Consider the following 26,169-nt stretch of genomic DNA (forward strand, 5'->3'; position numbering starts at 1 on the left):
GGGTGAACAAGTCTTCTCCCATAGCAGTAAGTATGGAGTCATCAGTTAGAATGGTCCTTCCTTAGTTTTTTGTGAATCTATGACATCGCTCTAGTAGAGGACAGTTGTGTCTCCCCCCAGGTACCGTGTGATGGCGACTGCGGCGTCCGCTTTCCTCAGCCCTTTCACAGCTGCGAACACGTCCAGGTGCTCCCTCACTGTCAGGTTGGGCCACAGCGCGTTCTCCTGAGGGCAGTACCCCAGGAACTTGAGGGCGTCCCCTCCGCTGTTACTTTTCAAAATCACCTACACAAAAAGTTCATTCTCACCATCTGGCCAAAATTGAGGTGTGTGTGTGTGTGTGTGTGTGTGTGCGCGCGCGCAGCGCGCGCGCGCGCGCGCATGTGAGCGTATTGCAATGGTGTCCTCCTCTTATACACACGGCTGCCAAGTGTACACAAGTCCATAAGTAATCACTTAGCTCTGGGGAAAAGATGACAGAAACTCTATACATCAAAAGGCAGATATTCCACATGGTTCTATCCCTCCTAGAATGGTTTAGGCTTTATTCCTAAGCCCGTCACCATGGTTGAATTCAAGTTTGGTTATTTGTTTGTCTATTGTTTGACTTTGGACCTTTGTCTGTCATTTCACCCGACTTAGGCTGGACGTACAGCCAAGTGCCATTCATATACTATTCTAGTATTTGCTATGGAATTTAGACAGTTACTCAATTTCCCTCTAACATATGATCTCTGTTTTCTGAGTAAATACTGGATCTTGGCAATTCAATTTAACAAGTTCTCAGGATACATCAATCCACAAAACAAAGATCTCTGACCTCCAGTAAAGCGAATGTTTAGCTTTCCTTTCCAAAATCTCTCTTTTTAATGTCTCTACTTTTTCATTCAATAAAAGGCATACTATAGATAACACGCAGCTCTTTTCAACACCTAACTACTTTTTGGAATTAAAGAGAGAAATTTGTATTAATTTATCCTCTTCATTCAATGCATGAGTCACATTGATTAATAGAAAAAGATGGCCTGTGCTTTTAAAGATTGTCATCAATATGCATCTTAACTGCCTCATTGAGGCAGCGTTCATGAGCACACTTCTGTGTGTGTCACTGACCTCTCCTGCGGTTGGTGTTGAGTCTCCAGTTATCATCTTAATAGTTGTACTTTTACCAGCTCCATTGTGTCCTAACAGACCTATAACTTCACCTGAAAAAAAAAGTGTGCTTAGAATTATAACCGCAAACAATTATAAAAATAAAAGCACATATGATTTGAGGGCTCTCGCTATGTGCCAAGCTTTATGTCAAATGTGCGATGTACATTATTTCACTTATTCCTCACCCACACACAAACTCGAGTGTTCTTATGTCCCTCTATTTTATGGGTGAGGAAACTAAGGTGTAAAGAGGATCAATATCTTGCTCAAAGTCATGCAGCCAATAAGAGGCTGAGATGGAAGTGAAACAAATTTTGATTCCAGTGCCTGTTGCATTTCACCGACACTTTCCTGAAACGTGCCATTTGTTAGGTGTGAGGAAGGAACTACTGCAGCCCAGTGATTTCCCTTCTGTGCAGTATTCCCTGCTGTGAAATTAACGTTCCTACTTAGAAAGCTATCCCATCCTTCTTAACATAAACACTGCCTCCTTTGTGGTGGTGGTTCTTTTTTGTTTGTTTTAGCAGAGCAGACATTATGTCTTCTATGCAAAGGACAAATGGCTGTAACAGGCTGTGAAGCAGACTGGGTCAGAGCTCTACAGCTGATGAGCTGGCTGCCTTTCATATTTATCAGTGGATAGGCCCAGATTTGGATGGCATTATTCCCTTCAAAAGACCTTATCTTCAGAGGTCAAGATACCCTGCCAGCAGAACTACTGCTTCCAACCTTTTTTAACACAGAAAGAGACATTTCTTGTGGCAACTTTCTTCTTCTTCTTCTTGGCAAAGCAGTTTTTCTTTTTGCCTACATATTCCTTCCGGAGACAACTGGCGATGATGACTGGTTTCTGCAAAGATGAGGGAAGAACAACATTATCACCTTGAGATGAGTGAGTGCCCCATACTCCCTCCTTCTGGCCAAATCGTTCCCAATGTAAAATAGTGAATCCAACCAGTTCACCTCAAAACTGACATTTTAAAGCAAATTCTCCCAATCTGCAAAAGGACATTTGCACTGTATCATCTGATTCATGCTTGCCCTTCCTCAAAAAATAGGAACAGAGACTTTCATCAAACCAATAAGACTATTAAAAGACACACACTTGCCGAAACCGTTTTGGCTCAGTCGATAGAGCGTCTGCCTTCGGACTGAAAGGTCCAGGTTTCGATTCCGGTCAAGGGCATTTACCTTGGTTGCGGACACATCACCAGTAGGAGATGTGCAGGAGACAGCTGATTGATGTTTCTCTCTCATCGATGTTTCTAACTCTCTATCTCTCTCCCTTCCTCTCTGCAAAAAATCAATAAAATAAAATAAAAAGACACACACTCATAGGCACACACACACGTGCACACATACACACATAACACCTCAGGTGAACGCTTTCCTCTGAATTGCTTTGCTCACAAATCTTTTTTAGGTTTTGTAATAATTAGCCTTACCCACCAAAACTATGACTGAAAGAGTAACTTGTGTGTGTTCTTGGATCTCTGCTGGCTTTGCATATTTACTGAAATCAAGCAATGGGCTCTATGGGCAAGGATGAAAGAACCTCAGAGTATATGTGTGTGTGTGTGCCCCCCAACCCTCAAATTCAGATTAGCTAGTTGCCCACTTTATCTGACAGACAGTAGTATATGATGAAGACTATTGCTAGTAGTTCCACCTCATCAGAGTCCAGGATCGTCACAGCATTCGCTGTTCTCATTCTTTCCATCTGAACGTCTTCATCCTCCCCTTCCGGTTCCTCTGGGTTTGGAAGAAACTTAGTGCTTCTTGGTGAAATTCTAAAATCAGAGCAGGTTTCCAGTTGAACAACTTGTAGCAGAAATCATAAACTTTGTGTAAACTGCTATCAATTATTTGCATAGACTGAGTAACTGTGAGCACCCCACGATCTCCATGCGTCTGCTCTGTGCCCTCTGCCTTGCAGACAGCCTACTTTCCAGCAGTGATTCAAATGACACTGCTTTTACATCATCCTTGCTTTTGGTCTAAGTTTCATTCCCCGTGTTGGTTGTGACTTCTTTTATAAATAATAAAACAGTACTCACACTCTGACAGGGTTGATAAAGGAATCTAGGGACTGTAATTTTGACACAGATATTTTGGAATTCTGAAGGCTTAGTGAGAAGAATGGATCAAAACATTTGGAATCAGAGATATGTCCCTGAGATCCCAAGATATGTAATCACCAGTTTCTGAGCACTTTCATGTCTTGGGTACATGTGACAGGATCACTCTTTCCTGGCTACTACCAATCTAACCCTTTCCTTCCTCATCCCCACTGATCACTGCCTCTTTCCCTCATGCCATTCCAAATTGCTGCTGTCAGTAGATTTCCTAAACCATGATTGTCATCTTGTCACTCTCCTGCTCTACCGCCCACATTAGACTTGAGCTTGATTCATACTTTTTGAGTTAGGCAAGGTTTTCAAAACACACCTGTCTGTTTCTGATTGCATAATTTGTAAAAACCTTCCCTATGGTTCCCTATTCCAAGACACTCCAATATGTATCTAGCTTAATTTTAATTTCCTATTAACTTCCAGCACAAGGTTTCACGTTCATTCCAGCAGCCTTCATGAACCTATAGGGTGGTGGCATTTATTCCAATTTTTGTCCTTTTGTTCAGACTCCTCTTCCTTCCTAGATTGGCTACATTTACCCAATTGCTTGTCTATATTTAGCCATTATTTTTAAGTGCTACCACTTGTATCTGACTTTCTTCTAGAATGTTAGTAAAATTATGGTCTGCCTTATTTTTTTCAGTGTCTTATGTGTGCTAGTGTAGCGTCTCCTGCTAGATTATAAGCTCATTAACATATCAAGAATTATAATTGTGTATACTACACAGTCCCTTAAAAACAATCCTGTACAGTACTTTTTACTCAATTAAGTTAAGTCGATTAAAATGTCTTTAACAAGGAATATTAAAATAAAACATGAATCTCTCAACCTGAATATAGGATCCTTTCTCATCAATTTCTTCCTAAAGTTCGTTTCCAGACACCGTAGAATGAAAAGGAAAATGAAAGATTGAAGGTAAGGCTATGAGGGGGGAAAAGACAATTAAAATTAGCATCACCATGAAAACAACAATTTCAAAGTGACTTAAGGAGTTTGATCATATATAAAGGTAGATTTGATAACATTTTCACAAGATTGAAAAACTGTATTTGATATTCTACGAAACTCTCAGAGTTGGCTTCATTGCTCTCCAGAGAGAGCATGACATAAATAGAAGGAGTATACTGATACTGACTCTGTTCATGCCAGTGAGAGTTTGGGCTTCATACTCAGTCTCATACGATCATTATAAAATTAGTCATCCAGAATTTGAAGCCTCTGGTGGGGTGTATGTGTGTGTGTTCAAATGTGTAAAGTGCCAAATTTTTAAGCACCAAAATTAAATTTTTAATTTAGTGCAAAGCATACAAATGCATCCCCCTCAGGTAAGAACATTTAAATGGAAATGTCTTCTTACTATCAGCAATGCCAGATATAGCAGATACTCCTCTGAAGCTCCTATATATTCCACCAAGTCAGGAGAAGCCTGTAAAGTGAGAAAAAGGTGTATTTAGATGAATCTCTTCTGTGCATGAATCTCATCTCACTTAAGACAATTCAATGCCCATTACACGACCTTGCCAGCCTTCTACGTAATTCTTGCTCATGCATCAGGTAAAAGGCAATTTCTGACTGTGCAGTGTGTCCTCCCTGCTTCTCATGTCACTCAGTGACCTGTTACCCTGTGCTTGTGCTGTAGGCTCCAATGCTTTTATATTGAACACGGTGAGTTGGCAGGATTCACCCTGCTAGGAGAAACTCAGTGGTGCTGATGCACATCCTTATATATGGGTCCTCTATGCCATTAAGGAGAGTTTCTGAGAATAAATCCTGGCACACAACAGTCCCTTCTCAATCTTTAAATTTTGGAGTTCAAGGTCAAGTCCATGGGCTGTATTTTCCTTATACTTACTCTATAGGTTATATCATCTAGTTCCATGGCCTTAAATATCACTTACATGCTGAGGAATCTCAAGTGGTTAGCTTTAAGTCCCCCAAATCCTCAAAACCCTGCATACTGAATATCAGACTCATATATCTAACTGGCTACTTGGTATTTCCCATTGCATGTCTATGAGGAGCCTTAAACCTACTATGTCTAAAATAACAGAAGAAGGGCATCTCATTGGCCTCTCAGTTGGGTCATTTGTTCCTAGGAGTGAGGGTTATCTTGAGAACTATGACGTTCTATTACTGTGGAGTTGCCTTTGACCTTCATAAACCAAGGCAGGCTTTCCTATTGAACAAGAACATGATTCTCGCCTGTGGTACGTGAACTGGCGTTCAGAAGACAGAGACCTCAAACCTTGTACAACTGAAAAATCTACCTACATTTTTACATATTCAAGGCTGCCTTCAATGGCCACACATTTCATGACCAAGGGACAAGAGAGAGATTCTTACCTCTGAGAAAATTAATAGAGAGCCAATCAGTGTGAAAGGTGGGATCAATATGGTGCAGATTAACAGCCCTAGAAATCCATAATTAGTCATTTCAATAAAAACTATCAAGAAGATGGTGACCTAAAATAGAAACACAGTATAGTTTCACTGAAGTGCAACAATCTGAACGTTTTGATGTTTTGCAAGAGAGTGGAGCTTCATCTTGTAAATGTTCTTATTTTCAATTTCCATCTCACTTCCCAAGCCAGTACTGCCATCTTACCTCTTTTCTTCTGCAACACAGAGAATTCTGTATTGGATTGTCACAATTCTGTACTGGATGGAGTATGAAGTTTTTAAGACACGGCAGGGCCTCTCAAATTCAATGTACATACAAACCAGCAGGAGGTCTTATTAAAATTTAGATTCTGACAAAGGATCCATTTATTACACATTACTCCACATCCTGCATTTTTCCATTGCCCAGTAGGTCAGAGACACCCCTTTTAGTTTTTGGCATACCAGCTATCATTACATAGCTGCTTAGTATTTCTTTGAATGGATGTGCAAGAATGCAATAATTTTTCTTTTAGAAATGATGTTCCAATTTCTCTGTTCCTATAAATGCTGGTCGACATAAATTTTTGTATATTTACATTTTTAATCTTTAAGGAGAGATTCTGAGAAGTATGTGCACTTAAATTTTCAGTAGTTACTAACAGATTATTTTTCCAAAAGAGCTGGTTTGGCTCAGTGGATAGAGCATTGGGCTGTGAACTGAAGGGTCCCTGGTTCAATTCCAGTCAAGGGTACATGCCCGGGTTTCAGGCTCGATCCCCAGTAGGAGGCATGCAGGAGGCAGCCAATCAATGGTTTTCTCTCATCATTTATGTTTCTCTGTCCCTCTCTCCCTTCCTCTCTGAAATCAATACAAATATATTTTTTAAAAAAAAGGAGTTGAACGGTATTTTCTTAACTCAGGCAGTTTTCCTCTTTTAGTTTGACAGCTGCTAATACTGAGCCATCAGCTTATTCTGAATTAAATCACACCAGAGTATTTATTATTATTATTTTTAAAATTTATTTCTGGGGTTGCTCTCTTTTTATTTAGAGAGCTATCCTTGATTTTTCTGATTAGATTTCTCAGGGATTTTCTTTCTTACTATATCTTTCACAAGATTGTTAATAAAGTTATGCTCACTTTACAAAAGGAATTATTAAATTTGAGGATTTTTCTATATAAATATGACCTAACCATGATTCTCAAAGTTATGTAATATTCACATATATTTAACAGAGTTCAGTGATCCCTATCCATGCTTTTATAGTAATTTTTATTTTGTTGAATTCTTTATTTTGGCTTATTTCTTGGTTGAATGAAGTTCATCTTTAAGTGGCTCATCTTTTTTTTCTAGCATTATGGAGATATAATTGAAAGTTTAAGATGTACAATGTGATCATTTGATACATTTATATATTGTGAACAGATTACCAGAATCATGTTCGTTAACACATCTTTCACCACACATAATTACCATTTTGTCATTGTTGTCGTTATAGCGGGAACATTTAAAGTCTACTTTCTTAGCCCCTTTCAAATATATAATATTGTGAACTCTAATCATTATACTGTACATCAGATCCCCAGAACTTATTCATCTTATAACTGGAAGTTTGTATTCTTTGACAGACATTTCCCCCACCCTCCGCCCCTGGTAACCAGCATTTTACTCTGTTTCTATGAGTTTCTACATGATCCCACTTTTATTAAGTTCAGAAACCGGATAAACGAATCTATCGTGTACTTCTCCATATGTAGGTTACACTGTTCAACAACATTTTATTTTAAAAGGATCACGTTGGTTAATATATGGAGAATAATTTACAGGAGGCAAGAGTAGAAAGTGGGAGACCATTTACAGGTCTGTTGCAATACTCCAGTAGAGAGATGCTGAAAGCTTAGACAATGGCAGTGGCAGTGACACTGAGACACACCAAACAGACTTCAGAAATGTTGAGTTTTAAGGTCATATAAATGGATTGAATATGAGGAGTTACAGAGAGGAATCAAAGATAAGTCTAGATTTCTGGTACGAGCAATTATCTGGGTACAGTGCACTGTAGTAAAGTCAGATATTGAGAGACAAAAAAGAACAGGATTGAGGAAAGGATTATATTTTAGAAACGCGATTCTTGAGGTGTTTTTTAAATATTCAAGTGAAATTGTAAGTGAACTATTGAAGGTAGAAGTGCCTAGCTCCCGGGACAGGCTACACGTGGAGACATGTTTGAGGTCCTGGTTTATAAACGGTGCACACCCTCACATACAGTATATTTTATATGTGTCTATGGTTATCTTATTTAGAATTTTCCAGAGAGCAACATTAATTTACCAATTTGTTTAGTATAAAGATTAAAATATACATTCTTAAAATTATATAAACTGGTTTAAAAACAAAAACAATGTGCACTGTATGCTTACTTACAATTAAGAAGAAAAATGACCAAAGGCCACTATTTTTCCTCCCATTGCGAAAAATGAATGAAATCACATAAGTCAAGAAAATAAGAGATGTGACATATCCAATACTACACAGGATCTGAAAAGAGAAGGTTAAGGTTGAATAAGATAAACACTATCTCGAAAAGTATTCTTACTTACACCCCAACTTTCTAAACTATGCACTAGCAGAAGTAAGGTGAAGTTCTTTGGTTTAAGGTGAACAATATTACTGCATCCATTTAAAATAATCTAATAAACCATTTCCTAATTTTTGCCACTTACCTGAATTAATAAGTTTTGGATTATAACTATCATTTCATCTGGGTTAAAAATGTAATCCATTATTTGCATCACAAGGAGGATCAAGAAGTACAGTGGGACATCCACCAAGGCCTGCCCAAGCCAGTAAGCGGAAGGGTGGAGGCCTGAGATCCGGAGCTGGGAGTGAGCTTTTTTCTGATTAAAAAAACAAAGTCATCAAAGGTACTGATAGTTCAGGCTGAAAAATTACAACGATGTAGTCACAAACATTCTATGTTCCTTCTACATGTTATGCTGACTTAGTAAATGGGTTTCACGTGCCACACTCCTGCTTCTGGGGTATTGATCATGCTGTAAAGTACATGATGACTTCATTATTTAAAGGGAAAATGCATCCACATATCCAGCTTACATTCTGTCACAGACTAGGCATTGCCTCAGTGAGAAGATACCCGTTCCTTTCTTTTCAAAGCTACTCCTCCCATTGACATCATGAAGACTTGCTAATTGTACAAATAATCAAAAGATGTAGGTTTACAATTTCCTATAAGATAGATAAATTGTATGCTGGATGTCAAGGGTTCATTTATAATTGGCATTTTATTTGGGGTCTAAGAAATGATCATCTATATGCACCTATATGTTCATAGCAGCACAATTCACCATAGCTAAGATCTGGAAACAGCCTAAATGCCCATCAGTAGATGAATGGATTAGAAAACTATGGTACATCTACACGATGGAATACTATGCTGCTGTAAGAAAGAAGGTACTCTTACCATTTGCAACGGCATGGATGGAGCTGGAGAGCATTATGCTAAGTGAAATAAGCCAGTCAATGAAGGAAAAATACCACATGATCTCATTCATTCATGGATAATAGAGACCATTATAAACCTTTGAACAATAATAGATACAGAGGCAGAGCTGCCTCACACAGATTGTCAAACTGCAGCGGGAAGGCTGGGGAGGGTTGGGGGGCAGGAGGGAGGGGGTTAAGAGATCAACTGAAGGGCTTGTATGCATGCATATGAGCATAACCAATGGACATAAGACACTGGGGGATAGGGGAAGCCGGGGTATTGTCAAGGGCGGGGGAAAAAAAAAAGGACACATATGTAATACCCTTTGTAATGCTTTAAGCAATAAAAAAAAAAAAAAAAAGAAATGATCATCTCACTAGTCGACTTCATTAAAAATGGCTTCTTTAGGTTGGCCTAAGAAGTCTTCCGTTAAAATGTTACATTCCCTGTCTTGAAGCAAACCATACTTTTCGTTAATGTAAGTGAAAACCAGTAGTGGATTTTGATATCGTGGACCACACTATAAGCCGTATTTTGTGGCAGTGATGGTTTTAACATAAGGTCCTAAAATATAACGTGGCCTGTTCTGACAGTAAAGCACAAAAGCGTTTAAAATTTTAAATCTGAAATTGAGTCTATAAGAAAAGATGAACTAAGGGGAAAGTTGGAAAGCAGGTAAGTGTTCTGGAAAGGAGAGTCCAGCTGGAAGGAAGCAGGAAAGAGAATGACGGTGAGGACACATTAGAGGGCTGACATGTCCTATTTATTCATTTGTTCATGTGCCTGCCTTTGCGTTGGTCAAAGAGCTCTTGTAGAGTTTAAGTTGTGTGTATGTGTGTGTGTGTGTGTGTGTGTGTGCGTGTGCGTGTATGGGGGGGGGATAAAAAGGCAATAAGCAAAGAAGTAAAATAGCTACATAATTTAAAATGTTATTAAAATTAAAAATGGAAAACAAGTCAAATTGAAAGTGTTAAGGAGGTTCAGGGTCATAGGAGAGGCTTTACAAAGGAGATGACTTGTAATACGGCATTGGGGTAGGGAGGGAAGGGTCCTTTGTGAAGGGTTAGGGTCTAAGCCAGTGATGGCGAACCTTTTGAGCTCGGCGTGTCAGCATTTTGAAAAACCCTAACTTAACTCTGGTGCTGTGTCACATATAGAAATTTTTTGATATTTGCAACCATAGTAAAACAAAGACTTATATTTTTGATATTTATTTTATATATTTAAATGCCATTTAACAAAGAAAAATCAACCAAAAAATGAGTTCGCGGGTCACCTCTGACACGCGTGTCATAGGTTCGCCATCACTGGTCTAAGCAATGAGTAGGAGTATCCATGTGCCAGGTCTGGAGCATTGCAGGCTAGGAGACTAGGAGGAGAGAAGGCAGGGCAGTGAGAGAAGGGGGCCCTGGAAAGAAGCCAGTAGAGCTGGACATGGCTATCAAGATGAGAGTGGCATCAGATCAAAGTGGAGACACCCGGGTCCACCCAGTCCTTTGAGGCTACTCAAGTATTTCATTCTTATTCCTTGGTTTGATAAGGAACCACTGACAAGATTTAGGCAGGTAACTAACAAGGTCAGGGTTGTGTTTTTAAGATAGTGCTCTGTTACACTGTGTGGAAAATGGAATAGGAGACAACAAAGGAGGCCCCATCGAGAGCAGGCAGGGAGGCTGTGGTGCTCATCCAGGAAGAGGGGATGTCTGTGGGTAAGCGCCTAGGAATAAAACTAAGTGATAGAGCAGATAAGACTCCCACTTCCTGTTACATGATGGTATCGCCTAAGCTGCCCTTCCTGAGATCTCTTATTGGTTTAAGAAAAATAGCATTTTCTTTATAGTTGCCAACCTTTAATGAAAATGTTGGCTGTTCATTGTTTCAGGTACATAAATTAGGTGTACCACCTACATATAAACTTATGGTCAGAGATGGGGAAGGGTTCCCTGGGCATTAAGGACAGGTAAACACTTTGTCAACCCTTCTTACTTTATAGTCACCGATGCTGCTCATGGCAATGAACGGAGTAAAACAGGCCGACCCAGGTATCCAGAAGAAGGGATTGCTCATGGACTCATACTCCTCAGACATGGACTCCTGAAATCATGCAGAACACAAGAGTTGATGGCAATTGGGTATAAGGTTCATTTTTACTTTCTTAACTAAATCACTCAAATAAATCAACCAATCTGACCACCAAAGATACTTCCCAAGGTTCTCTTTGCAACTTCTTCCCATATTAACTTTCAATCACGAGTTGCAACAACATGGGAGCTTTGAACGTGCCTCCTGCTTTACGTAGGAGGAAGCAAATGCCACCCGGTCGCAAGAATTGGCCAAGGTCTCACAGTTAATAACATGCAAGGTAAGCACAAAACGTCTGCTCTCTGACTTCATGAGGGCGACATTTAAGCTGATGTCTTTATGGGCAATAGAGCTTGTGGACTGCCAACACTACTCTCAGAAATTGGTGCCAATCAGTTCAGTCCTACACTTATGAAGAATCATTCCTCTGGCTCAACTTAATGCGTAAGTAGCAAATTCAAATGCCTTTGGGGACCTGGTAGATATAAATGCATGAATAGGGGGATGTTAGGAAATAAAAGTGATGGGGCTTGGAGAAAAATGATCAGCACACATTTCACATAAGGGCATTAAGTCTTAAAAATGTCAAAATCCTGTGCAGGTCCAAGAGGGCCTTGGGTTTTGCTCGAAGCTTTGATCTGATCTATGATCGGTTGCCTTACTACACTGCAAGCCATCTGTATCATGAGGTCTGATATCATGAGTTTTGAGATCGTCTTACTTCTCTCTTCTCTTAGCCCAGCGGTTCTCAACCTGTGGGTCGCGACCCCTTTGGCAGTCGAACGACCCTTTCACAGGGGTCGCCTAAGACCATCCTGCATATCAGATATTTATGTTATGATTCATAACAGTAGCAACATTACAGTTATGAAGTAGCAATGAAAATAATTTTGTGGTTGGGTCACAACATGAGGAACTGTATTTAAAGGGCCAGAAGGTTGAGGACCACTGTCTCAGCCCCTCCTAAAACTTCATGGCAAATTATATTTTAGCCCTAGCCGGTTTGGCTCAGTGGATAGAGCGTCGGCCTGCAGACTGAAGGGTCCCAGGTTCGATTCCCGTTAAGGGCAAATGCCTGGGTTGCGGGCTTGATCCCCAGTGGGGGGCATGCAGGAGACAGCCATTCAATGATTCTCTCTCATCATTGATGTTTCTATCTCTCTCTCCCTCTTCCTTCCTCTCTGAAATCAATAAAAATATATTTAAAAAATTATATTTTAAACAAGAACTGCTTCTAGTTCTATTTAAGCCTGTTCTCCAATCTACTCAAAACTGAACACTCTTTAATGGAAACAATGCATTCCCAAGGAAAGTAATATTAACAGCAGTAATGATAACAAATGCATTTTATTGAGCACCTATGGCTTCCTGCATCTATGTGTTTTATAACTCATGTTTATACTAACTTGGCCAACTGAACTGGGTGTTCACATTGCCTCATTTACTTCTAAAGAAGCTCCAGTGATGAATTTCTTTTCTGTATTTTTTGTGTGTGGATTGGCGAACCAAGGCTTGCAGAAGTCAAGTTGTTAAGGAGGCCCCAGCGTCTGGCCTTGATGACTCTGGCTGTTTCAACCAGGTCCCACTACTTATGACCAGAGATGGTGATAGATCTAAGACCAAAAGTCATTCCTTTTTCTGAATTAATTTATTTTCTGCTGTTCCACTGGCCCTAAGTCATCCAATTAAGTTTACAATGTTATACGATTATTGTTAAATATCATATGTATGTGTGTGTGTGTGTGTATATATATGTATGTATATGTGTGTGTGTATATATATGTATGTGTGTGTGTATATATATATATGTATGTATATGTGTGTGTGTATATATGTATGTATGTGTGTGTGTATATATATGTATGTATATGTGTGTGTATATATATGTATGTATGTGTGTGTATATATATGTATGTATATGTGTGTATATATGTATATGTGTGTATATATATGTACGTATATGTGTGTGTGTGTATATATGTGTGTATGTGTGTATGTATATGTGTGTGTGTGTATATATATATCTATATATACATATATATATATATATATATATATATATATATATAAAAAAAGAATGAATGTAAGTAAGTTGTAAGTATATAAAACATGACCCTGGCCAGTATGGTACAGTGGTTGAGTGTAAACCTATGAACCAGGAGGTCACGGTTCGATTCCCGATCAGAGCATATACCTGGGCTTGATCCCCAGTGGGGGTTGTGCAGGAGGCAGCCGGTCAGTGATTCTCTCTCATTATTGATGTTTCTATCTCTCTCTCCCTCTCCCTTCCTCTCTGAGATCAATAAAAATATATTAAAAAACAAACAAACATGAACTTATTCAATAATAAGTTCATAAAAATCAACATGATGCTATTTCAGCATTTCAGGTATTTTTTTTAAAAAAACTTCTTATAGTTCAGGATAAGGGATATAATATTATACTTACTTCAAAATACGTGCTTCTGTCTGTCTGGATGTGTTCTGAAGAATTAAAAACTCCAAGTAGCCCATTGCTAATGATGTCCATGAGGACAGGGAAGCAATTCAGCCTTTTGGTATTGCATGCTATTGAAAATCTCTGGTGCTAAAATAAAACAAATGTGCATTCTGAGTCCTCAGAGAGCCAATGCAAAATGTAATGCAAGAATCTGATAGAAAATCACTCAAAGTATTGACAACACAATAAGGCTAAAGCACCGAATATAATGAATACCACCATCACTAATATTTGATTAAGTCCCAAAATACTGCAAGAAATACAGTATTGTGGTCTTTACTGGCCACTGCATCAGCCACAATATGTTATATGGAGGCTGTGGGCAGCTAATTGTAGCCCACCTTCTCCTCTACAAATGAGAACTACCCATCTGCTCATGTCAAATTGGTCTTTTACGTCAGTCAATATGTATTTCTTAGATTGCACGTTCATACTCCATCTTTGGTGAGATGCAGCAACCACAGCCCAACATACCTTGTCATCACCTAACACCGTGATAGCACCGTTGTATGATGGCTCGTTGGCACCACGTCGAATTCCAAAGGCATCCACTTCCAAAGCTATGTTCTGCTGCCTCAGTGAATGTATAAAGTTTTCAATGCTCGACCCTACCAAGAAGGTAAAATTCAAAAGAAGCAAAGATGTAGTAAAACAAAAGTCAAATAATATATTTTTTAAAAAACCTTATTAATGTCACTCAAAGCATACCATCATGATGATTTCCTTAAAAAGGCAGAATTGATGGTGTGGTACTAAAACCCATTCTGATACCAGGGATATGACAAGGTAACTTTCCCTAGAGGCTAGGTATTTTACTTATAATGTTGTTAGTGTACAAATATGCATAACTCACAGACAACAGTGAGGAAAGAGGGGCTTGGGATGGGGCAGAGGTAGGCAAAGGAGGGGGTGATGGAGACATCTGTAATAGTCTCAACAATAAAAATCAATTGGAAAAATACTATTTAAAATTATCATTATCATCCTTGAAGATATTAATCTTCTATTTTCTTAGAAATTTGGGATATATTTCCTTTCCAGAGCCTTAGAATGCATAGTACTTCAAGAATGTTATGGAGAGATCTAGAAGATCAGTCAATGGTCAAGTAAGCTTGCAAAATGTGTTTCTAAAACCAACTCTTCCGCCCTCTATTTGCCATTTTTTAAATTAATGTTCTGTTTGGCATTATGTGTGCTTTCTAAATAGTCCAGCTGGTGTTTCTCAGTGTTTAGAGCATCAGGCCATGCACCAAAGGGCCTCGGGTTCGATTCCCACTCAAGGGCATGTACCTCGGTTGCAGGTTTGATGCCTAGGCCCGGTCAGGGCATGTGCAGGAGGCAACCGATGGATGAGTCTCTCTCACATCAATACTTCTCTCTCTCTCACATCGATATTTCTCTCTCTCTCTTTCCTCCACCACCCCTCCCTTCCACTCTTTCTAAAAAAGTAATGAAAAAATATCCTTGGGTGAGGGTTAAAAAATAATAATAAAATAAAATAAAACATACAGAATATGATTTTCCTTCATGGTTTATGCTGTGTGGGGAATCTCTGAACAAGCACAACATTGAAAGGTTGCATTTGAGCTCCATGTTCACCTGTTTTATTGATGACCAGTAAGTGTGTCAGAGGAGCTTGAGGCGGTTGTCCCGGTGAGAGGAAGTACATATTGGGAGACAGTCCCCAAGAATAACTCTTCCGATATATCTCATAGAATAGATATTCCAAAAGCTGAGGGAAAAGGCTAATGCACAAAAGCAGTAATCTGTATAAAGGAAAAGGTAAGAGAAAATCAGGTAGAGCAACTTTGGTAGGTTTTTACATGTGGGCAGAAAATGGATGTTTTAATAGAAATTGCAAACACTAACCGCATAGATGAATCACGCTTTTCCTCCCCGTTTCTTTTTTCCTAAAATGAGATGGTTCCTATGAACCTCTCCTTGGTATTTCTATCTCTTCAAATGCCGCCCTCTACCCCCTTCAGACATGCCATTCAAGCCTAGGAAATATGCTGATTACCACTCTTAAATATCCCTCTCCAATGTCCACTTTTTTGTTCTGATTCAGTCTTGCGCTTCTTCTTTTGGGGGGAACCACTGCAAGCTGGCATATCGCCAACACCCTGACTTGCTACACTCTGAAACTTTCCCTTTCCTCTTCCCAATTTCTGCAAGTTCCAACATTTTCTCACCCACTCGGGTTCCGAAGTTCAATTATGATATACTCATTTCTCTCCCATACTTTCCTTTTCCAAATGTTTGAAAATTTCTATCTTATCATCATTAGTACTTGCCTTGCACTTTCTTCTCTCTTCTACTTTTCAAGTTTGGACCTTAATTATCTCTCTCCTGACCTCTCTCAACATTGTCCTAAATGGCTCTTTTCCTTGTGCCCACTGTCTACTATTTCCAAACCATTTGCACTGTTTCCCGGCTAAGTTTCTTGGCATTCTGTTCTAATGATATCAATTGCCTGTTCAAACTAAAAACAAACTTCAAAAATTCCTTATTAGTCACAAAGTCCAAACTCTCTAGCTCTATGTAATATATTATCAAAATTGTTTTTACTTTTTTGCACACTCTTTGTTGCAAATAACTCAAATTAATAACAGTTCTGCTGACTTCCCATGCATCTCCACGCTCAGAACTGCTCTCTCTGTCTGAATTTCCATCCTGCTTCCCCGCCTTAGCTAAATGTTCCATTTTCCTACATCAAATTTAAATTCTCCCTCATGTAAAATTCCTTTTCTAGTGCCCTATTTGGACATTATGGTTGACAATATTGTCTGATTTTGGACTATGCTTTATTACTGTGCTTCTAATCACCCTCGAGAGCCAATGGAATGAATGAGTGCCCTGGGTGGAGAGCAGGGCTCATGCCAGGAGGCATCACTCAGTGAGAAACCGGAAGCTGGAGAGGACTGTAGAGGCTCCAGATAGTGATGTGAAGCCTCAGCTAAGATGCGGCCGGGCAGAGGCGAGTGCTAACATTCATGCTTCTGGTAAACTACTTCAACCTTTTGATAAGAGCAGATTCTGTGTGAAATTAAGAGAAAAGACCCACACTTTATCTGTTTTAATTACACACCCACGTAAGCATCTAAAAATTGGCTTTGACTTCTATGTTTAAAAGACCATATACAATTGCTGAAATGTATTTTATCCGTGATTGGTTGTTTTTTTCCCCCTCTCTTGAATTTATTTTGAATGTGCCGACCATGCATACCTGAAACCCTCAGGTACTCACATGGTCATCATAGTTTTTTTTTCATTCTTTAACTTCAGGAAGCGAACTTTGGCGATTGCACAGGTCTGCTGTCTCCAGAGAGCCATGCCGCTGGCTGCTTTCTTTGTCTCATTAAAGGAAGACAAAACTTGTTCCAGCTCAACAAGGCCTCCTGTGTCTCTTGTCCTATCACTTTGTAACTGTGTCCAAATTCCAATATCTAGAAAATATAAAATCAATAATTTATAAAGTGCCATTTTAGATGTGCCTAAGATTTCCCTAAGATTATGTACTCACTGCATGGTGTCAGAGTAGAAAGCCTTGGACAAAGATACAATTAATCTAACTCATGGTTTTACTTGAGCAAATATTACAGAAATGGGAATGAAGCAAAAGAAAGAAAGAAAGAAAGAAAGAAAGAAAGCAAGCAAAAAAGAAAGAAAGAAAGAAACACTATAAGAAGAAAAAATATGATATAATAAAAGAAAAATTTGTATTTTTCTGAAGAAAAAAATTCTGTGTCTACAGCTTTAAAGGACTTAATTTATTCTCGAGAAATCAATGAAAAGAAACTTATATAAGAAGAAGAATCTAATCAGTGCAACAGATAAACTATCTTAATATTTCTGACCCAGCTAGAAAATTTAATATAGATAGAACCCTTTCCTTTCCCCTCTGGGAATATTAAATTGGTGGAGACAAGATTTTTTTAATATAGCCATGGTTGAAAATAAAAGTTATGTCTTTTAGAAGAAGAGCCTAGAGAAATTGATCAGCTCTAGACTTCCAGAAAGCTAAATGCACATTAAAGGTAAGTGTAACCAACCACTAAGAAAAGATATCAAGTGTACAACTTAATAAAGGATAAAACATAAAACCCCATTTGATCAATAAAGAAAAAAATAGAAAATCAAAGTGAAAAAGTGCAATAAAGAGTAGACACAGATAGTAAACCAGAAACCTTAGAATTATTAGAGAGAAAAGGCAGAACACTTTCCAAGGATGGCAATTAGACTGACAGAAAAAATTCCAACAGTAACAATGGAACCTTGAAGACACTGGAATGATGTCATCAAAATACTACAAGAAAAGCAACTGTCAATCTACAACTCTAATTTCTTATCTCGATAGCTCTTATACAATATCATATTATGTACATAATAATAAATATAATAATAAATATTGTCTGCTCCATGAGGATTTAGTCTTATGCACTGCTGTAGTCCACAAGCTTCAAAAAATGCACAGTACAAAAATAGGATATTCAAGAGGATATAGGAGGCTAGCATTGAGAGAAGGGGGTAGGAAACAGAAATACATTTCTATCTGTCCTACATTTTCCCAAGACAAGACTAAATCATTAGACTCCAAAAGCATATCGTTTCATCATTCAAAGTATATTTTCAAGATAAAATACTGCACAGAAATATAAAATTTAAATTTCTTTTCTTTTTTTTACCTGATTCATCAATAGCTGATTTTCCTTCTAGCTTCAAGAACACTTCATTCAAAGTTGTCATGGAAACACCGTAATTCTCAACGCCTTGGTGAGACCATCTATCAAGATCCCTGTAAAGGTCTAAAGGTAGACACAAAAATGCATCAAAAGAATATGATTTGTAATGAGATTGATAATAACGTTTTAAAAAATAGAAAATTCATGTGATAGAATGCATTAATCAGAAGCAGTTATGATATAGAATTTCCCTTATTTATAAAATAGTCTAGACAGTATATATATAGTTCCATGTCTTCTTGAGTACAAAATTTTAAAGTTATTTTTTTTATTCTTAGAAAGCTACATATGTGAGGGATTTTGAAATAAGTTATATTTTATTTAATGTTTTAAAATATTTAATTGTTAAATTATGAAGAGTGTTATGGATAGACTGACTGTGTCAACCCAAAATTTATATGTGGAAATCCCCATTATTTAAGAAACATTTTCTAGAAAATCGAGATTTATCCTTTCATGTTAGGCTTAATTGTTAGGCAATACAATAACAAAAGGCAAAAGAACTAAGGTTATTGTAACATCAATATAAACCACTCTGTGGTCTCTGCGTTCTGTTACCTGGGAATTTGTTTGTCCTTTCCAAAGGCAAAATATATACAAGCTTTTCTTCACTTTGTGCTGTTAATTTGGCATCAGGGATGTGCTGTTTAACAAGCGATGTTATATTGTCTGGATCACACATTTCATTCAAATGCAAACTAACATTTAAAAAGAGTAAATTTAAATTATTTTTCTCGAACACTATCTCTACAAACAATTGTAGTATGTGCTCATCCTTTCATTAATGAGTCAAAACATGTATAACCTAATGAACGAAGTGAGACATAAAAACACCAACATAGTCCAAACTGTATAATCTGTACCACATAGCAGGGGAACCAGCGTAAGGGATGTTAGAGATAGAGAACGTGACTCAAGGATTATTATTTGGAGAAAAGAGATATTCGGTTAGACCTTGGCTGGAGTGAGGTGGAAGGGAATGCCTAATTTTGTTTCCACCTGCTCAATAACTCAACTTTGAATTCTCCCTTGGCAGTAAAGTATGAGTCCTGCAAAAACTAGCACTTGAACATGGGAAAAACAAAAACAGAGGTACTGTGTATAGTCATTAAGAACATGGTTTGATTGTTCTACTGATCCTTGTTCCAGAATGCAGGTCTAATGTCTCTGAGCATCAGTTTTCTCATCTGTGAGACTGTACAATACTAGTCTCTCCAAGGATCTCAAAATACAGAACAAAATAAAATATGTATGAGATAGCACAGGGCTTTGCACTAAGGAAACCCTCAATATGTTAGCTGATGTGATCTTTTTTTCTTTTTTGATCCAAAATGCATTCAAGTTGAAGCTGATCTGTCTTGTTATGAGAACAGACAAAGTTCAAAAAATCCATTTTAGAAAAAGCTATTTTGTGCTTACAAGGCCCTGTGCTAAGCACTAAGATACCAAATAAGAATACAGTCCTAGCTGGTTTGGCCTAGTGGATAGAGCATTGGCCTGCAGACTAAAGGGTCCTGGGTTTGATTTTGGTCAAGGGCACATGCCCGGGTTACGGGCTCAATCCCCGGTAGAGGGTATGAAGGAGGCAGCCGATCAATGATTCTCTCTCATTGATGTTTCTATCTCTCTCTCCCTCTCCCTTCTTCTCTGAAATCAATAAAAATATATATATTTTTAAAAAGAATACAAAACCTTCTCTAAAGGAGCCCGTAACAAAATATAATCCTATATAATAAAAGGGTAATAAGCAAATTGACCCTAACAGCAGAACGACTGGGAATGACTGGTCACTATGACACACACTGACCACCAGGGGGCAGATGCTCAATGCAGGAGCTATCCCCTGGTGGTCAGTGTGCTCCCACAGCCACAAGCCAGGCTGATGCCTGCCAGGACAGCAGTGGTGGCAGGAGCCTCTCCCGCCTCCTCAGCAGCACTGAGGATGTCCGACTGCACCTTAGTTCTGCTCCCTGCTGGTAAGTGGACATCCCCCGAGGGCTGCTGGGCTGCCAGAGGGATGTCTGACTGCCAGCTTGGGCCCAATCCCCCAGGGAGCAGGCCTAAGCCAACAGGTGGACATCCTCCAAGGGGTCCCAGACTGCAAGAGGGCATAGGCCGGGCTGAGGGACCCCCCCATGAGTGCACAAATTTTTGTGCACCGGGCCTCTAGTATAAATATAAATATATAATGATATAATATAAATATAATGTAAATTGTATTATAAAATAAGTGAGGGAGAAGGAAGTTGAGTCAATTCAATTAAGTGCTTTGCACATTGTCAATTACTCATTCGTTCAATATCTTTAGTCTTAAATGCAAAGCAGGTATTATTGCTGCTATTCCATAAATAAAGTTACTGAGAATCAAGTAAATTAATAAAGTTGCGTAAGACAACAATTCGAAGTAACGCTTTCAGGGTTCCTGAAGAGTGGGTGCTTTTCAAGGAGAAAACACTCAGAAAAGACTTTCAAGAATGGATACGATTGGAACGTGGTTTGAAGGGGTTGGAGGATGACATGTCAAACGGATGTCCTATCTCAAGCAGAGACAAAACATAACACTATGGAACACCCCAGGGAACAGTGGGCAGTTCCTTTTAGTTGGAAGATATGGATTCAATCAGGTAGTACCAAGCAATCATGATGGAATGGTAGGCTAGATCAGGTCAAGCACCTGGAGTAAATATGGGAGGATTCATTTAACCACTGGAGATAAAGTGACTTGAATTATTTTTAAGAAATATTAATATTTTAGTGGGAGTATAGGGGTGATTCATATTACACCTGTAATTTTGGTCCAAAATTATAAATGAGTTGGGCAGATTATTAAAACTCTCTGACATGTCAAAGAAGAAGAATAATACCATTTTAAAGTTATCTGGAGGTTTAAATATGATTATATGAGCATTCCAAATGTCAATATCTTAGCAAGTATCTAAGACATAGCCAATACTTATTAAGTGACAGACATTACTTAATAATGATAATAACTATGATCTAGAAGAGAAGGAAACAGAAGAGAATGAAGGAGAAAATGAATTCATGGGGAACCGAGAGGAGGCTATTGAAACTGTCACAATAAACCCAAATAAGCAATGAAATATGATAAGAGAAGGGACTGGAGCCGAAACCGGTTTGGCTCAGTGGATAGAGCGTCGGCCTGCGGACTCAAGGGTCCCAGGTTCGATTCCGGTCAAGGGCATGTACTGGGTTGCGGGCACATCCCCAGTGGGAGATGTGCAGGAGGCAGCTGGTCGGTGTTTCTCTCTCATCGATGTTTCTAACTCTCTATCTCTCTCCCTTCCTCTCTGTAAAGAATCAATAAAATATATTTAAAAAAAAAAAAAAAAGAAGGGACTGGAATATCAATACGTTTCTTCTAGCAAACAAAGTGTTGTGAAAATATTTTCCAAAAATTTTATTTAAACGTCGCTTAAACATCCTTATAGTCTTCATGTCTGCAACCCCTCATATCCTTCACTCTAGCTAAGAAAAAGAGCCCCGGGGCGTAGTTCTAACCCAGATCTCTTGAAATGAACACACCAGTTGTGCAGTCTACTTGCACACGCTCAATGTTGATATCACCTGCCCTCAGCTTTTCCAACATGTTCTAACCTGTCTCCAACGGTGAGGTCGTACCTTAAATGGTAGCCGATGCCCCATTTCTTCTTCAGGAATAGAGACGAGCCTGCACACCTCAGCTTCCCATTAGATATAAACACCTTTCGGTCTAAGTATTAAAAGCAAAAAAAATAAAATAAAATAACTTGCATTAAGGTGTTGTATTTTCACTATTAATATAAAAGAACAAATTCATTAATAAGCAACGTGTTTTAGAAGCATGACCCACTAAAACAGATGCATTCGAATCCTGATCATATGCAAGCCACTTTCTTTGTCATACAGCAACTAAAATGACATGTTAGTTTATTCTCTAGTACTAGTATACTTAGAAAAAATTATACATTGAAAGGATCTGTTTCAAGCCAACTGACATTCATATTGAATAATGTCAATATGAACGTCAGTTGTTATTAATCTTTTTTGTTGTCAATCTTCACCTGAGGATATTTTTTTCCATTGCTTTTCAGAGAGAGGAAGGAAGGGAGGGAGAGGGTATGGAGAGAGAGAGAGAGAGAATCATCGTTGTGAGAGAGACACATTGACTGGTTGTCTCCTGCATGCACCCCAACCAAGGGGATGAGGAGAGAACCCAAAACCCTGTTATGTTCCCTTAACCAGAAATCGAACCTGCAAATCTTTGGTGCACAGGCCGGCACTCTAACCACTGAGCCCACTGGCCAGGGCAAAGCATAATATATCTTTGAGAATAGCTTTATATTTTACAACCAATGCAATAGGTTCAGAGTACTTCCATGGCACAATGTACTTAGGGATGTAGGTGCTCAAACGGGTGAAAGATTCTCATGGCAGTCACACCCATGGCAACTAACTGTGCTGGAATGAATCTATACATATCCCACATGTGTCTCTGATTTCTCACTAAGCTACATGCAAGAAACCTAAGAGTCACCAGCCAGGATGTCAGCCTCATCCATGAACTGGGTGCTGAAGAGGATGACTCTGTTTGATTTCCTCTCTTTAAGAAGGTTCCACACACGGTGCCTTGAGAGAGGATCTGATCCAGCGGTTGGTTCGTCCAGTAGCAAAATCTGCACAGCACAAAAGCACATAAAATCATTTCCCCTCCCAGGCAAAATTTCGTTTAAAAAGCAACATGTATTTGGAGACATAGCTCAGTACTTAATTTTCCATTGTAACTGCTCTCTTGCTTTTAGGGTTTACAAATTAAGTCTGACCGAATACAATAGTTTCTCAGCCCTCAATCTGATTTTACCGGTAATTTTAGTTCGATTTACCTGAGGATCTCCCAAAATGGCAATTCCAAAAGTTAGTTTCCTTTTTTGTCCACCGCTTAAATTTTGAGCAAGAATGTCTTGAATATTTTCCATTTCCAAGTCCTGTATAACTTGTTGTACCTAAACCAAAGAAAGGTTATTTGGTCCAAAACCCAGAATGGTTATTTAAAAAAAAAAACAGTATCATTTGTCTGTTCATTATAAGGGGCCTTTTTGCCCTTTAGAGGGTGAACTGGGTAGAAGTAACACAAGTGCATTTAGAATTTCCTAGGTAAACAATTTCATCCTCATGGCTGCATGGCATTTAACACGGAATCTACCTCTCGTTCCACTTCCTGTGGCTGGATCCCTTTTATTTTGGCAAAGAGCCTGAGGTTTTCCCTCACTGTCAGGAAGCCGAATTGCACATTGGATTGCGGGCAGACTCCAGTGAGCATGCTGACAGTCTCCAAGTCAGCCGTTTCTGAAAGTGAGTGGTTGTAGATGGTGACCGAACCTAGAAGTTAAAGGTAGACAGTTAACATCAGGGTAATGTTGCATGCTTGCTTTATGTAAGATATTTTTAAATGAAAAAACAATGCGTGTCAATCACTAGAGTCCTTTAAAGATATTGGGCCTAGTAATAGGGAATACACTATTGACTAATTAAAAATGTAATGTTCATAAGACATCTGACCCAGCTGGGTGCCAATTCATAAACATAAAGCTACTTACCAGGAAGTATTTAAACCAAAAAGATTTTCCTAAATAAAGAGAACATGAATCTATACAAGAATAACTTGAAGAAACTTCTAAAACTTTTAAATACCTGAGTGTGACTAGTAGTTAATGAAACTACTATTGAAATTAACTAATAAAAATGCACAGTTAATTCATTTGCCCATGTTCTTGTCATTAGATAATTGTCTTCTTACCTGATGTTGGGTCCGACAATCCACTGAGTATGTTTAACAGGGTCGTTTTCCCAGCTCCACTGTGACCAAGGAGTGCAGTGATCTGGCCTTCATATATGTCAAATACCAGACCTGGCAGTATTTTAAAAAAAATTCCACTCAGAGCTTACATAGTAACTTTACATTCTCTGAAATTTTTATACGTTTTTATAATATAGGTATATTTGGCTAGCAGTAGTCAAAATCCATCCCCAAAATCCTTTCTTTAAAATGGTATCTGCTATGATATACATTTTATAGGTGTAATATTACCATAATATATTATTCTATGATTAACAATTTTGGGGATTAAAGCAGTTTTATCTTTAAAGATGGGCTGACTACAATGAAGATAGCTTTTGGATTAGAGAATGTGGTGAGCTGAAAATACACTAGCATGATCCTATCATGCATCTCTCAAACCTATAGGATATCAGGGTTGCATCTGACTTTCTGAAATAGTTATGTGGTTTCTCCTTTACTCGGAAGGAAACATACTGGGTTCGAACAAAGGAGCATCATGATAGCTGGACTATCTGTTCTTCGTCTGCCAAGAGAGTATCACAGTTGAGACACAGTCTTGAAACCACCCCGCCTGTTACATATGATATTTATTACCTTTCAAAGCTTCTACTTTTTCATGCTTTCCTTTTTTATATTCCTTTTTAAGATTTTTTATTCTGGAAAAAAAAAAGACGAAAATGTTTTGAAGAAATGGTGGAGGTGGACAGACGGTTGAGACATCCACTGACTGGAGGGTCTCTTTCCCCTTTCTGCCTCACCTGCCTCTTCCTTCTCATCGTATTAACCAGGAAGCAAAGAGGAAAGGGACAGAGTGAATCGCAGAGAAAAGGGGGTGAAAACAACCAGGGAGGTGGTGACCGTGTCTGTCACAAAGACAGCAGGCAGAGAAAGAGAGCCCAGCATGAACAATGGAAAAGAGATCATGAAGAAAGTGGAAATATGGATACTGTTTATTCATGGATGGCTGTTGCTCAACCACAGATATTAGTACATGTAAATGCTGACAATGTAAGAAGACAAAATGTTATCAAGAGAGAGGGTAGCCCTTCCCGAGGGCAGCAGCCCGGACATCAGTGGGTACAAGAAGGACACCGAAGAAAACCTTTGTCATATCTGGGTTTTGCCCGACAGATCTCTGGTCTCTGACGGGTGTTTCATTTGCATCTCCAGGTAGTTCTTTCATTACCTGATGGCTTCTTTCCCATGGAATTCTGGAGACACTGGTTCAAAAGAGTCATTGGATGAAGAATCTGAATCTATTTCATTCTCAAGGGCCACGTGGTCAGCTCTTTGGTGTTGAAACCAAAAAGAGGGTTTCAGGAAAAACCAGGGAGAATGTCGACGTCCAGGTTCAGCTACATGAATGGGAGGCAATTAAATATTGGGTCAGGCGCCACTTTAAGGACTGCAGTCACCATAGCAGTAGCATTCTTCATCTAGTCCCGACATGTGCACTAATAATACAATTACCCTTCATCGCTCACATTGTCTGTGTCTTAAAAAATGTTTTTTTATTGATTTCAGAGAGGAAGGGAGAGGGAGAGATGGAAACATCAATGATGAGAGAGAATCATTGATCGGCTGCCTCCTGTATACCCCCTACTGGGGATTGAGCCTGCAACCCTGGCATATGCCCTGGCCGGGAATCAAACCTATAGCCTCCTCGTTCATAGGTTGACACTCAACCACTGAGCCACATTGGCCGGGCGCAAGTGTCTCTTTTTTAAAAGAAACAATCTAAAGTGTTATGGTAGAACTAGATCTTAGGAAGTTATTTTATAAACACAGTGCAGAATACCATTAGGCTTATTTTTAAAGTTTTGAAAAAAATGC

The 26,169-nt window shown here is 38.8% G+C and overlaps 1 protein-coding gene across 1 annotated transcript in view; it reads right to left on the reverse strand.

Annotated features, from left to right (window-relative positions):
• The window catches only part of ABCA9 (ATP binding cassette subfamily A member 9), a 54,772-nt gene that overhangs the window by 8,779 nt on the left and 19,824 nt on the right, over positions 1-26,169 (reverse strand). The window contains exons 12-34 of the mRNA XM_070395484.1: positions 25,523-25,691; positions 24,931-24,992; positions 24,295-24,405; positions 23,701-23,876; positions 23,381-23,500; positions 23,035-23,173; positions 22,140-22,230; positions 19,059-19,198; positions 18,444-18,563; positions 17,006-17,204; positions 15,358-15,524; positions 14,233-14,366; positions 13,708-13,845; positions 11,164-11,271; positions 8,396-8,569; positions 8,097-8,210; positions 5,632-5,751; positions 4,646-4,714; positions 4,118-4,209; positions 2,825-2,945; positions 1,885-2,005; positions 1,114-1,205; positions 125-285 (exon numbers count right to left, since the gene is read on the reverse strand). Of these exons, the coding sequence (XP_070251585.1) occupies positions 125-285; positions 1,114-1,205; positions 1,885-2,005; positions 2,825-2,945; positions 4,118-4,209; positions 4,646-4,714; positions 5,632-5,751; positions 8,097-8,210; positions 8,396-8,569; positions 11,164-11,271; positions 13,708-13,845; positions 14,233-14,366; positions 15,358-15,524; positions 17,006-17,204; positions 18,444-18,563; positions 19,059-19,198; positions 22,140-22,230; positions 23,035-23,173; positions 23,381-23,500; positions 23,701-23,876; positions 24,295-24,405; positions 24,931-24,992; positions 25,523-25,691 (2,938 nt within the window). The remainder of the gene's footprint in view (positions 1-124; positions 286-1,113; positions 1,206-1,884; positions 2,006-2,824; positions 2,946-4,117; positions 4,210-4,645; positions 4,715-5,631; positions 5,752-8,096; positions 8,211-8,395; positions 8,570-11,163; positions 11,272-13,707; positions 13,846-14,232; positions 14,367-15,357; positions 15,525-17,005; positions 17,205-18,443; positions 18,564-19,058; positions 19,199-22,139; positions 22,231-23,034; positions 23,174-23,380; positions 23,501-23,700; positions 23,877-24,294; positions 24,406-24,930; positions 24,993-25,522; positions 25,692-26,169) is intronic.

This window comes from Myotis yumanensis, unplaced genomic scaffold (assembly GCF_028538775.1).
Source record: "Myotis yumanensis isolate MYYU_CA2020_CCGP unplaced genomic scaffold, mMyoYum1.0.hap1 SCAF_16, whole genome shotgun sequence".
Taxonomy (NCBI): domain Eukaryota; kingdom Metazoa; phylum Chordata; class Mammalia; order Chiroptera; family Vespertilionidae; genus Myotis; species Myotis yumanensis.